Source organism: Cydia pomonella, chromosome 6 (genome assembly GCF_033807575.1).
Source record: "Cydia pomonella isolate Wapato2018A chromosome 6, ilCydPomo1, whole genome shotgun sequence".
Lineage (NCBI taxonomy): Eukaryota > Metazoa > Arthropoda > Insecta > Lepidoptera > Tortricidae > Cydia > Cydia pomonella.
Genome location: NC_084708.1, coordinates 14,182,381 through 14,197,453, shown reverse-complemented (window position 1 = coordinate 14,197,453; position 15,073 = coordinate 14,182,381). Strand labels below are relative to the sequence as shown.

Below are 15,073 nucleotides of genomic sequence, written 5' to 3'. Positions count from 1 at the left end.
TTTTTGTCATCATATCGCGCCCAGTCAACATGGTTTTTGCCAAGGTAGAAGTGTTGACACGAATCTACTTACCTTTTCTGATTTTATTATTAATAGGTTAGCCTCTGGGGGCCAGGTGGATGCCGTGTATACCGATTTTTCGAAGTGTTTCGATAAAATTAACCATAATAATTTGATCAAGAAACTTCTCGACCTCGGTATACACGGTGACCTCCTGAGGTGGATTAAATCTTACCTCTCTAATCGTAGTCAAGCTGTGGCCTTGAAAGGGTACACATCTCGTTTTCTCCCCATCCCCTCTGGAGTACCTCAGGGGTCACACCTTGGTCCTTTATTTTTTATCCTGTATATAAATGATATGGCGGCTTGCTTCCGTAGCTCTGAACACCTTATATATGCTGATGACACAAAGATTTATAAAGCCGTGTCTTCGGAGGCAGACTGCCTATTATTGCAAAAAGATTTAGATAATTTTGTCCTATATTGCTCTAATAATCATTTGTTTTTAAACACAGAAAAATGTTTTGTTATCAGCTTTAATCGGAAACACAACCCGATAATTTATAATTATAATTTGTCTGGTAATAACATAGCACGAGTATCTTCCATTAAGGACTTAGGTATCACTATGGACTCGCAACTAAACTATAATGAGCATATTGATAATTTATGTAAACGTGCATATAAAAGGTTAGGAATGATTCTTCGTGTAGGACAGCCCTTCAAACGGCCAAATACTTATAAATTATTATTTTATTCTTTAGTTAGGAGTATCCTCGAATTCGGGAGTGTAATTTGGACACCACAATACCAAGTCCATATTGACCGTTTGGAGAGAATTCAAAACATTTTCTTAAAATCTCTAAGTTATAGAACAGGTACTTATTTTGTAAATTCAACGTTGGCGGCGAAACATTTTGGTGTACCTTCTCTTTTTAACCGTAGGATATACTTAGACGTTATGTTTTTGTTTAAAATTCTAAAAAATATTATTAATTGTCCTAATCTACTAAGATTAGTTACTTTCAGTTGTCCGCATCACCCCTTACGCCCTCGATCGCTGTTTCATATTAGTTTTTCGGTCAAAAACTATTCCAGGCATACCTTTTTCAGACGAGTTCCTAGTTACTATAATCAAAATCTATTCGAAGTAGATTGTTTTCAAAATTCGTTGGCTAGTCTAAAAGATATAGTTAAAAGTAAGTTGTTTTAATATATAAGTACAGATATCAGTTATTTTTTCTATCAGATTCAAAAATTTGCATTAAGTAGCTATATAACTATATTTATATCAGTTAACATAATTTATAATTTATGAACCTCCAGGTCTTTTTGTTGTATTTTCCTTTTGTTGTGGTACATCGTTTGTATTGCATTGTTGATATGTTTATACGACTGTTTGGTTTCTAAATAACTTAAAAAATATTTTTTGATTGTGAGTCCTTATGGAAATTAGGAAGTATACATACATAGTTACCTTTGATGTTTTTGTTATTATTAACTATGGAAGAATTGTAATTCGGCTTCTGTGGTAATTGAGCCTTAAAACTAAAGTAGTTAAACCCTGACTTAGCAAAAAAGCGTCAATATCTTCCTATTTACTTATTATAAACATTATTGTGCAGAGGCGCTGGGCAGCGTGGGCAGCACGGCGGGCAGCTCGTGGCCGTCGTCGACGCCGGAGCCGTCGCCGTCGCCGACGACGGACGCCGCCGAGCCTGGCGACGCCGATACCGAGCCGCCGTTCACACTCGGCGCCACCGAGCACACGCCCTACCAGTGCCAGTTCTGTGACAAGGCCTTCCCGAGGCTGTCCTATCTTAAGAAACATGAACAGGTAAGTAATTATTTGTCACCGCCGACAACTACCGCCGCAGAAAACGACACCGACGCTAATTTCGGCACCTTCGAACATATAATGACCACGTAGGGTAGGGTTGGCAACCCGGAACCGAAATGTATCTAGGGGCACGGCAGTGTTCCGCAAAGTCGAGCAAAGCGAAGCGCACCTACCTTTTCTCGAAGTGCTTCATCGTTATTTTGAACCCTCATAACGTAGGTTTAGATTATACCTGATAAACAAGATTCTTGGGATATAATGTCAATAGTAGACTTATTAAGTATACAAAATTTCAATTGCGTAGCTCTCATACTTAGATTTTATTCATATCTAAAAAACCCTGATTTCGTCACTGACTCAGTCAGTCACACACTCACTGATGATCATCGAAATCTTTAAGCTACTTCCTGGAGTCCTAGGAAACTGAAATTTAGGAAGGATATAGAATAGTTTTTAACTCCAAAATCACCCCGTAAGGGTGAAAAGGGGGAGTAAAATGGGTTGAAGTTAGTCAGCAAAAAAAGTAAATTGAATAAAATATGCCCTCAGATACGTATTTTAGGATTTTTAATAGTAAATCTCCCCCAACTCATTAAATTAATTAAGCAACTCACAAAAAGAAGTGAAATCCCGTCAAAAACATTTTCATGTAAAATGTTGCCAAGACGAATCCCTAAGGCTCGCACTATAAAAGGTTATCAGATCCCTTGTAGTGCCAAGCTTTCTAACTCTACATCCCCTAACTTCACAAGTACACCTTAGTCAAAATATGTCGCTTGGCTTCATTTCGTCTTGGTAACCATTTACATGAAAATGTCATTGATGGGATGAAATTATCCCGATCTGTGCAAATCCTATGACAACCAATACCATTTAATTCTATAACAACAATAATAAGAGGTCTGTGTTTGTGTGGCATGTACATTTCGGGTGAATAATTTTGACTGGCACGTACTTATTTAAATTTAAAAAATATTGAGTTAGACCGATTGAGTTATACGGATAAAATAATTGAGAAGTTACCGAAAAAGGCTCCTTAAAGTGTTAATAGCTGTAGCCTGCAATGTTGCAATAATATCATTTAAAATCGCCCAACAGGTTATCTCAGGCGTCTTTGCGGTAACATAACCTGGTCGGCGGGTTGAACAATGTGGCCATTAAATCCGTCATATCTATGAATTCACAGTCCAGTTTCACCATGCAGCCACCGCGCTTCATTAGCAAGTAGATACCCAAAACGGCCCATTTACAGAGCCGGTGTGTAGATATGTATCTCAGCCGCCTTGCACCGAGCTGAGGTCTGTGACGTGAGGGCCATTACGCCGGCCGTACATCTCGGTCCCTTTGTGCGCGCCGCTCGCCCGCGATCTCGCTGCGTTACGATTACAACACACACCGCGACAGATCTAGCTAAGATAGGACAAATAGAAATGTCACTTTACATGCCGCCGCTCCCCAATCTGCCTAGATACAAATCACTCGTAAAGCGACAAAAATAACACCTTGTTATGATTGAAGCTGGCTAGTGCAATTAAATTGGAAAAGGTTATTGATTGCTAAAGGATTTCATTAGATTATCAGAAGAAATTGCATAGTCCCCGTTGCGTCTGGGTAGATATCGATCAGTGCATGCGCAGACGCGAACTTGTATCTTAGCCGTGGTCGCCGACAAATGTATCGGGCGATGATCGCGTCGGGCTCGCGCGCGACAGAGCGGTGACGGCCGGAAATAGGCTTGCGATAACAACTCCCTAGCCTGCGCGCTACACCTTTATCATCGCACCGCAGCTTGGGAAAGGCGTTCATTAAAAATAAATCAATTGGCAGTCCACACGCAGCCATTCGTCTCGGGCGCAGCGCCTCCGGGGAAATCGTAAAACTGTACAGGAGAGTGCGTTAGGAATTGCTGTCGGAGTTAATTAAGACGTCTGATACGTATTGTATTTGATAGAGGTTGATCAGTCGGAGCGCAATCTCTCGGTAATAAAGAAGTCAGTCAGAGATGGCGGTGCCCGCAGTGGTGTGGCGACGGCATCACACCCACTCTGCCACTGGCGTAACCGACTTGTCTTATTGCGATTCCACTTCTAATTAAGTTGATCAGTACTAGATATTTTGCATTTATAACATTATCCTTTCTCCGAGCGTGCTGTTTAATTTAAGACCGATGAGTACTAGGAATTGGACTAGGCTGATAAATAGCAATTAATGTAACTAGGTATAGGATTCCTTTTTGTTACTTATGTAATGGTTATAATGACGGCAAGTAGGTAATTTAAAATATAAAATACCTAGGTGAAGGAAACAAAATATACTTAATCATTCTACAATCCCAGGTCAGCATCTGCTGCAACTCGCAAGACAATTTTTTGCACATACGAGAAGCAGTCTATTTAACCTTCTAATCCATAGAAACTAGATCTTTAAAATAGCTTGATTAAGTAAGAAGGCAATTTAGCCGATAAAATTCAAAAAGTGTAGGTAAAACCGCCTTTTACTTGGGTAAACAACGACTCCTGCAGATCTTATACTATACAAGCTACGTAAGTCGTAATAGGTACTTAAGAACTGTATTTGGGGTCCATTTATATTAAATTTTACTAAACACCTGCCATGGCTAGGTTAGACAAGTATTTTTTTTTAAGTTATGTGTGTTCTTTAGTAGAGTAGGTACGAGTTAAAATTTCCTGAATCTCATTAAAATAAAACATGACACAGAACAGGCCATTATGATACACATCAAGAGTAAATCTGTTGTCTAACATACCTATCGCTGACTACACGGTAGGCGCAGTGGGCAATTTTGACCCCCCCGGGGCACCCGCGCGGTGTGAACCTCCGCCGCCGTCACTCCACCTGTGAAAGTCACGGTACTACTCAGTAGCCGCCCAGTGGCCATTCCACCGTTTTTATTGACCATCAACATTTAAAACTTGTTTTTGGTGATCTTTACTCGGAAACATTCGTCGCGCGCTCTCACGGTGTTGTGGTAATAATAAACCGTGGCTATTTGCGTGTCTTTTCACCATAAACAGAGGTGGTGTTACGGCGTAGGCCGGCCAGCAGGGCTCCGTGCACCCAGGGGCCGGGCTCCCGCGGCGCGCGCGGCGCTCCGCTTATTGACCGCTCGCACGAAGATCTCGATGCTAAATGAATTTTGCAATATGTTGCATCTGGTTCGCCACAGCGTGAATCAATATTGTAGGTTCTGTATGTATGATAATAGTAATTATATTCTATTAACTGTGGGATACTTACTTACTCCTCTGCCGCAGCGATCCAAAGTGTGTCTTGGCTTCCAACACGAGTGCTCGCCAATGCCAATGGATGCTATACAATAATCACGTTTCTTTCATTTTCCTTGGTTGCAATTCCGTCCCTAATTAAATCATATGCTGAATTATTTAGATACCCATGTCAGTTAAATAATTATAACAAAGGAGGATTACAGGAGTGTACAATGCAACGCCGAGTTTAGCGATGATACAACATTCTTATCTAATAAAAAAAAACTTATACGACTGGAAATGGATATCCGATCACATAATATACTGTGATAAAATTGAGGAATTTAGTAATCGACAAATTTTTTAATGTTCTGTACATGTACAATTCTACATTTACCGCTTTTATTAAGAATACGATTTTGTTGTTTGGTTAGACTGGAGCACCTTACATACCTAGAGGTACTGCAGAGAGTTGGAAACAGCATTTTTTTAACGACGTATCAACGACAAAACGAATCGTTATTCAGATCCATGGAAAGCACTTGTTGAAAGTAATTAAATGAGCATCACACGCGTGAGCCACGGGCATGGGCGCTAGCGGCTGCGATTTATCGTTTGCGGACGATGGGATTTATTAATTCTGTCGGCGCGGGATTACTCCAATTAAGCGCGGGGAGTAAACATGCCGCTGTCATGTTTATGCCTCGTGCTCGGATCGCAGTGCTAGTACCAGTATCGGTATTCGTAAGTGCGTTAAGAAAAGATGACGAAAATATCCGAGCTCGAAAAGTAAATAACCACTTTATGAATGAATTCCATTTATACATCGTGACCATGCAACTTTGCAGCTCGCTGTAATTAACTCAGTACTCATATACACCTATAAACAGGAAAATAATGAATGAGCATTTAAGATTGGATCGACAGTCCAGTGGCGCCCTCATTAGGAGAATTGTGTTTTCTAATAGACCAATTAAAACCAAGTATTTTAATATTGTTGTCCTACTTATTCCTCAATTTTCGATCTTTGTGATATAGTTTTATATTACTTAATTTTAACTTTATCATCTGATTTGCATCTGAACTTAAAAATAAGCAAAATAAAACTATGTGACATAGACCAAAAGTTGGGGTGAGCGTCAGGATGGCGGGTGGAGCTCAGCAAAATTGAACGAAATATTTATAAACATAATGTACCTTCGGTGTACCTCAGTGTACCTTTAATAGAATCCAGTGTACCTCTCCCTAAAACGAAATATTTAACAAAAATGGTCCACCCGCCATTCTGACGTCAGGATGTTGGGTGGCCCTATGAAATCTTGCATTATACTGCACTAAAAGTATGCAGTTATATTGTACCTTCAATGTACCTCTGTAAACCTTTAACAGAAATCAGTTTACTTAACCCTAAAACGAGCTATGATCAAACTAAGGTCCACCCGCCAACCTGACGTCAGGTTGGCGGGTGGACCTATTAAATCTTTTTTTGTTAAATATTTCGTTTTAGGGAGAGGTACACTAGATTATATTAAAGGTACACTGAGGTACACCGAAGGTACAATATGTTTATAAATATTTCGTTCAATTTTGCTGAGGTCCACCCGCCATCCTGACGCTCACAAAATTGGTGTATTGAGTTTATATCTTGATTCATTTGATATTTACGACTAGCTTTTCGGTGAAGGAAAACATCGTGAGGAAACCTATATACATCTGCGAAGTAATTCAAAGGTGTATGTGAAGTCCCCAACCCAGCCAGGGCCAGCGTGGGGACTATAGCCCAAGCCCTCTCGCGCATGAGAGGTGGCCTGTGCCCAGCAGTGGAACGTATATAGGCTGAATTACTATTTTTTATTATTTATTGCACAGTAAAAAAGTTTCATATTAAAATCTACGCTCATTTTGCACTAAAATTGATTCATAAATATTTTCATCTTAAAACATAACTTGATATGCAAACAAAATAATCTAAGTTCATAGATTTTACCGGATTTTTAATGCATGTAGCTGTTCGCTGGAATTCAACTAAAGCGACTATTGTCTTATTTGAGTGACAAAGTTAGTGTACATATTCACATGACATGCGTCACATCTTGCGCGTGCGTCACTCCCTGGGGCTGGCTAACAGAAATAACAAGGATTACAAATGAATAAGTAATGGCATGTATCCTAACCTCAAAAATATCGAGAAATCAACTTTATCCTAAATTATTTTCGCAAAAGTACATACAGTGCCAGTACTAGCTAAGAAACTTGTGCTTTTTATTGGACAGCTAATGTAGATGGCGCTGGGCGGCTTTTTGCATTATGGTAACTCTAATTATCAAAAGTTAAATAAAATTCTATAATTCAGTACCTATATTTTGTGATTAAGTACCGATTGTCGAATGGCGTCATATTACAGCAGCATACAGCGCCATCTTCTCTAGCTTTCAAATTCGGGTTTCGATTTATTCTTAGACTTTACACACACAATCAATACACAGTCAATATATCTCTAAAAATTCAAAAATACTTTTAAAAATAACTTCCTAGTAAGTTTCTTAAAGGTCATTTCACACCAAAAACACCAATTTTATATAAAAAATATTTTATATAAAAAAATATATATATTTTAAAAAAAATTTAAAATACCTAGTACCACCCGCTTGATTTATTGCATAGTGTGATACATAGATCGGTGTAAGTAGCTGTATACCCAATTAAAATGCAGCGAGCTCTTGGCTTAGATTACCTGATGTATGGTGTCCGCTAATGATTTAATTTAGATCGATAGCTTCCCATAGATCCTGCACAGACGTCGCCTAAGTTTATTGGCCCTAAGTTCAAGTACCCATATAAATATTGGCTATGTGCATGTATACCCAGCTGCAAATTTTCGGGATTTAATGTCAATAGTAGACTTATTAGGCATAAAAAAATCCAGTTGCATATTGCTATAATTTAGGTTTTATTCGTATCCAAAAACCTCCGATTTCGTCACTGACTCAATCACTCACTCACTGATGATCATCAAAACCCTGATGGTACTTCCTGAAGTCCTAGGAAGCTAATATTTGGTATGTAGTAGTATTAGTACACAAACAACAACAAAAACTTGATTTTTTTTGCCCCTAATGGGATTAAAAGGGGGGTTTGATTTTTGTATGGGGAATCAAATACCGCTGAACCAATTTCGTTGAAATTTGGTATGTTTGGTATAGTTTTTGTTATGGGGAAGGATATAAAATAGTTTTCAACCACAAAACCTGTTCGTAAGGGTGAAAAAGGGGAGGAAAAGGGCGTAAAGGGGAAAATGGGGATGAAGTTTGTATGGGGAATTATTTAAAAAAGCACACTGTGAAAAAGGTGCCCCTAGATACGTATTACAGGATTTTTATTAGTAAATCTCCCCTAATCCTTTAAATTAGGTGATGGAAGATTGTCATAAGTGACTTACAAAAAGAAGTGAAATTCCATCAAAAACATTTTATATATACATATGTTGACTAAGGTGTACAGTTTGTGAAGTGAGGGCTTGTAGAGTTAGAAGCTTGGCTCTACAAGAGATCTGATAACTTTTTGACAGTGCGAGCCTTATTGTCTCGTCTTGGCTACATTTTACATGTTTTTTGTTGTTGATGGGATTTGTATTAGGGGATTATACTTTGTTACATATCGGTAACCTTTGTTACTTCATGAAATAGCCTACTGGATTTTAAAGATTATCTACCCACCTGTCAGTATCTGAGAATCAAAATCAGATTACCTATGATAATCGTAAACAAAGTGAACAAGGTCTTTTCTAGTCGACGGCGGAAGTGCCACCACTTAGTTCAATCAGGTCCTTAGCCTTACACCGCCGGACACCGTTATCCATAATTGCTGCAAAAGATACTCTGATATTTTAACATAGACTCATCTCTGAATGATCAAGTTTTTTAGAAATAAAAGCGGCCAAGTGCGAGCCGGACTTGCCCATGAAGGGTTCCGTACCATTTATGACGTATTAAAAAAACTACTTACTAGATCTCGTTCAAACCAATTTTCGGTGGAAGTTTGCATGGTAATGTATATCATATATATTTTTTAGATTTTTTTATTCTGTTATTTTAGAAGTTACAGGGGGGGGGGGCACATTTTTTCACTTTGGAAGTGTCTCTCGCGCAAACTATTCAATTTAGAAAAAAATGATATTAGAAACCTAAATATCATTTTTGAAGACCTATCCCAATAGATACCCCACACGTATGGGTTTGATGAAAAAAGATTTTTTGAGTTTCAGTTCTAAGTATGGGGAACCCCCAAAATTTATCGTTTTTTTTCTATTTTTGTGTAAAAATCTTAATGCGGTTCATAGAATACATCTACTTACCAAGTTTGAACAGTATAGCTCTTATAGTTTCAGAAAAAAGTGGCTGTGACATAATCGGACAGACAGACGGACATGACGAATCTATAAGGGTTCCGTTTTTTGCCATTTGGCTACGGAACCCTAAAAATGGGCCAATGTCACTGCTAAACACATATTATCCTAACTATTACAATTGACTTTACTTGATGTTGGCCCATTAAGTAAAGTCAATTGTAATAGTTAAGTTCAGCGATAACAGTCAATTTATTTTTAAAAATCCGAGTTTATATTCTATCTATTCAATACGAAATTCGTAACTAGATTTGTAACTGCATTGGAGTTATAATTTTTACATTATTTTGTTAGTAACTGCCCGCGTAGCCAACATGCCAATCGTTAACACTCCGTATAACTGTCACAGTCGCACTAATAAAGAAGTGATAGAGAGAGATAACTACGCTACGCTATGGAGCGGGCTAGTAGAAACAAGCCGAATGATTTCTAAGATCATAATAACTCATAATCGGGGTGTATATACTGTCTATACACATTTTAGTTGCGCGAGTGCCGGCGGGTCGGGTTGTCGGACTAACAATTTTATTAGCAATATCTCGAGATACTGACCAACTACGCGACAATCGGTTTCATCGAGCTTCCGAATCACCTGTGCTGCAGAGTTATAGGAATAACAATAACACCCTGAGGCGTGCGAGCTGTTTGTTTTGCGCCTACCTATGCCTGCCCGCCGCCGCGGCGCTAACAAATTGAGATGTGGCGCTAATGGCCCGACCGGCTAACCCGTGGTAATTGGGGGAGCACGAGACCGCAAACCCTTGTGAGCAAACAACAATCTTCCCAAAAGATCAATACTTATCTATCGATTCTAGCGACCTGTTACTTTATTATCCTTGCGTTTAGGGTTCCACGGGCTTAATATCCCCGTTTCTATAGAAATTAGAAAATGCTATTTGTTTATACTTGAGTAGTAGTGTTATGTTGTATTAAGGAGGAAACAATATACAAAATTGAATCGACAAAATACATGCAAAACCATGTGCGGCCTGACGTTATTCATTCGTTCCAAAATCAATTTTGAAATACAGTTTGTTTAAGAGAGAAATGTTCCATTGCTCAAGAGCGGCGTAGCAGAATAGAAGTCAATCATTCCGTACGCGTGTTTAGCATGATAGTGGACGAGTACCGTCGAGGTGGTCAATTAGTAAAAGCGTGAAATGGCTGTCACAGTTTGGGAGTGTATTGTGGTAGAGTCGGGCTCGGCTGGTTTGACATCACGTTGGTGCGAAGGCCGATGGCTCCCATTATGTCGCTGCCAGCCACGATCTACAAGCGCTACATTTGCATCCTCATTATAGACTTATGAATAATCCTTTGAAGGGGAAAATGTTCGTTTTTACACGTAGACTAAATTAAACAACCACGCCTGGTACCTACTTGGTTTCCGGGTTACATACATCAATAACTAGGTTATCCTTTACAGTATCAAAACTACGCATTTATTGACACCCATCTAATTAGCAGAATGTAATGCACACACAGATGAATGTATAATGTCAGGTTCTAGGTGTCTACTATTCCATCACTAAGTAGCGTGAATAGTCTTAAGATAAGATGATCCAGTTAGTGAAATTAGCAGACGTGGTTTCCAAAGCACTTAGTTTTTTCATTGGCTGCAGTTATGCTGTGTACTGTATGCGTATACCGCTTATATGATATTCGGCACTTATCGCGTGATCACAAGCACCTCGTAATTTGTTTAGTAATCTAACGTTAACATAAGTTTTAAAAGCCCGTTCAATCAAGCTAAATGAAACAATAACCAGAATTTAGATAATGCTATCGATATTTCTATTCTATAACTGTGATCCGTTATAGGTAGTAATCTTGCTTGTCACGGATTGCCCAATGAAGATGTTCCGGTGTGGCTTACCGATGTGTATCGAGCGGGCTCCCGCGCCGGATCCCCAGGAATGTTATCGGTTCCGTATAAGTTGTTCACGCGCAATCGTGGTAGTGATTCAGTATCTATCGGCTAACTGCTTACCTATCGACTTCTTTTAGCTAGCTGTTACTACTAAGGAGTCATCCATTAATTACGTCACGTTGTGGAGAGGGAGGGGGTCAGGGGACAAAATGTGACATGTTGTGACAAGGGGGAGGGGAGGGTCACAAACTTTGTGATGGCACTTCAACTTCACCTGTAACTGAAAACTGTTTAGATTTTTTATAATCTGCTTTACAGTTAAATACCTAACTAGTTTTTTCAATAATACTTAAATCGTTTTCATTCGAGTTTTTCTTCCTAATCGGATTTGTGTCTTAAAATTTCTAATATTGGTTTTATTAAAAACATTTTTTTTTATTAAAATGAACATACGGAATTGGTATTGCTGTTTTCGTTGAAAACAAAACTGACAAATATGTGACGTCAAATTGGGGGTGACGGGGGTATCCAAATGTGACGTGGTGTGACAAGGAGGGGGAGGGTTAAAAAATCATGATTTTCGTGTAACTGAAAACTGTTTAGATTTTTTATAATCTGCTTTACAGTTAAATACCTAACTAGTTTTTTCAATAATACTTAAATCGTTTTCATTCGAGTTTTTCTTCCTAATCGGATTTGTGTCTTAAAATTTCTAATATTGGTTTTATTAAAAACATTTTTTTTTATTAAAATGAACATACGGAATTGGTATTGCTGTTTTCGTTGAAAACAAAACTGACAAATATGTGACGTCAAATTGGGGGTGACGGGGGTATCCAAATGTGACGTGGTGTGACAAGGAGGGGGAGGGTTAAAAAAATCATGATTTTCGTGTAACGTAATTTATGGATGACCCCTAATTAGTCGGTAGTTTAGAAGATGCTTTACATCAGAATGTCTAACTGTGTACTCATTTTTATTATTCAGAAAGCCATTTTTATTATACACCGTGTTTTTTTTATTTCCGTTAATTTCAAGGGTGCATCCCTGAGCTTAAATTAATTAACTTTCTCAAAGACACCGGTATTCTAATTAACTCCATTTCGGAGATAATCAGTATTAAATTTTTATCTTATAATGCCCTTACGAGCGTGTACACTTGCCTTAGGGCCTGTTTACATATTGATTAGTGTTCAGTACGAGTTCATACATTTGCTCCTAAACGTAAAGTACTATCTCGGACGATTGATGTTCGTAATGACATTGTTATTTCACAGTTTTCAATTGTTTGGTTGAGTTCAATGTAATGCCCGTGTTACAACAACGCTATATGCAACATTTAATTATTTTTTATAAAAAAAAGTGCGACGCTTGCAATTATACCCAATATAATATGTATCATTTCCTATATGTTCTTATTGAGTACCTACTCGTATGCGCCTACAAAAATGTAGGAGATTGAGTGTAAGTAATAGCGTGATTTGGTTGAGTGAAAGAATGAATCGATTTCAATCTTCAAATTTGATACCTATCTAATTTAAAAGTGACCATCTCCGTGTCGTTTTTCGGCCTATATAATACCAATTGTTATAAAATGCCGGCATGGGTGAGCTTCGTCGAGGAAGCCAAGTTAGCCAAGTCATCCTGGGACGGTTCTCACGACTTTTTATAACCAAAGCACCCGCACTTATTTCAACTTAATCATCGTATGACTTACACATTTTAATCGTTACTATTACGCGTAGCACGGAAAGGTTTTTCGAATAATTCATATTATTTCGTGAGGTAACATTTTGATCTATGGATCCGCATCAAGTCGCGGCCGATCGTAAAATCAGGCAGATAATGAATCTATTACTTTATTGTCTTATTAAGGGGACGGTCGCTACTCCATACAAACGTAGTCCGCATTTTCATCTCTGGATATTGATATTATGGAGAAAAAAATTATAATTTGATATATAAATATATTAACCATAGCTATGCCCCAACGTTTGTCTTTATTCGATATTTTGTTTTTTTTTTTTAATTAGGAGCGAAAAACAGATTTCATACAATTTTTTAAATGCTCCTAACTCTTAAAATAATTAAAAATTCGAAAAAAATCAAACGTAGGGGCATAGTTGTTGATATACAATAATTAATGTTAATACCCAGAGAGGCCATGAGGACTACGTTTGTAAGAAAAGGCGATTTCGCTCGGATCCTCTACTTTCGTCTTAAACCTGGACAGGTGATTCTGATAATCTGCCTTTCCATTCCACATTGTCCCAACCTGGATTATCTCTCTCTTCAAAGATTTTTATGTTTCGTTTCAGACCCATTCGGATCAAATGCCGTTCCGCTGTGAGTTCTGCTCACGGCACTTCAAGCACAAGAGGTCCCGCGACCGCCACGTGAAGCTGCACACCGGCGACCGCAAGTACCGCTGTCCGCACTGCGAGTCCGCCTTCTCCAGGAGGTATGACATTTTTTGCTCAACCGTACCCCTAGTGTAAATAAATTCGATTTCCAAACGTGACGTACGCGTTTGCGTTTAGTCTCATTTTGTATTGAATTTCGAAAGAGCGCGCCAAGCGGGACGTTTTGGAAACTCAAAATCCTATACAAAATGACACTTAACGCAAACGCGTTCGTCACGTTATGATGTCGATCACAGTTACACTAGGGGTACTGTTCTATGCACTGTTCATACACCGAGGACCAATATAGCGAGATATTTTATTTCCTAGATTAGGTTAGGTTAGATAGGCATCTTGTAACTATATTATTAAAAGATTCATAAAAAAATGAGGAGACAGAAAAAAGTTACACAAATGCTTTCGCGGAGATACGTTCCACTGGACGCATTTGTATACGAACAAAAGTGTGTTTCTAAACTTAAAGAATAATAAGTTTAAGGAGGATCCGTCCTAATGGTTGTCACCATAATTAGATTCTTATAAGTATTTTTGGAATAGAAAAGCGTCGAAGCCAGTAGGATACAAAATCCTTAAGTCAAAGCCTATTGATGTTGGTGCGAGTAAGGCACAGCGAAACGTTAAGAGGACGCGAGGTGCGACAATGGGCCTCTAAGATTGATCACCGTCGTGGCACAAAGCTCGCTCCTCGACCACGATGCGTCACCTTTTTCGTCACCTCGCTGCGGTCACGTGACTAATTCTACGCAATTTGTCGGCCCAACGAACCGCCGTCGAGTGAAAAGAGATGATGCGCTGACAAATGGCGTCGAGGGTCTCACAAAAATGAAATAATGGCCCGTACCTAAACTGGCACGACGAGCCCGGCCATTAGCGGAGGTGTTTGGGCGAACGCCTCTATTCTGTAGTTTGCGTGAAAAGCCTCTTTGTTAGTTCTGTTTGGTTCGTTCTTTATGTGGGCACTTATGTCTCATATGACAAATTGTCATCAGTGGTCACATAAAAGACGACTTTATCGCTCGTGGATGTTTTCGAACTGACATTTAAATTTTTTGTGGGTATAATTTGGGAACGTCTAACGCTCTTAAAATTAATCTTATTTTATAAATGTTAACTAGGTACTTACCTATTATGGTACATATTTCTAACTAAAAAAAACAAAGGATAAAGTATAAAAAAAATTAAAAAATATATTATTTAGGCTTAGATACTCATGAGTAAATATCTACTTAGAAAATAAAAGGTACAAATTAGGTAGGTAACAATTATAAGCATTTTATGCGCATGTAACTCCTCAGGAGTTGCAGGCTT

General features: G+C 38.6%; 1 protein-coding gene across 2 annotated transcripts in view; it reads left to right on the top strand.

Annotated features, from left to right (window-relative positions):
• The window catches only part of LOC133519046 (zinc finger protein 423 homolog), a 127,215-nt gene that overhangs the window by 106,884 nt on the left and 5,258 nt on the right, over positions 1-15,073 (top strand). For both annotated transcript variants that reach the window (XM_061852918.1, XM_061852919.1), the window contains 2 exons: positions 1,626-1,837; positions 13,661-13,803. In XM_061852918.1, coding sequence (XP_061708902.1) covers positions 1,626-1,837; positions 13,661-13,803 — 355 coding nt within the window. The remainder of the gene's footprint in view (positions 1-1,625; positions 1,838-13,660; positions 13,804-15,073) is intronic.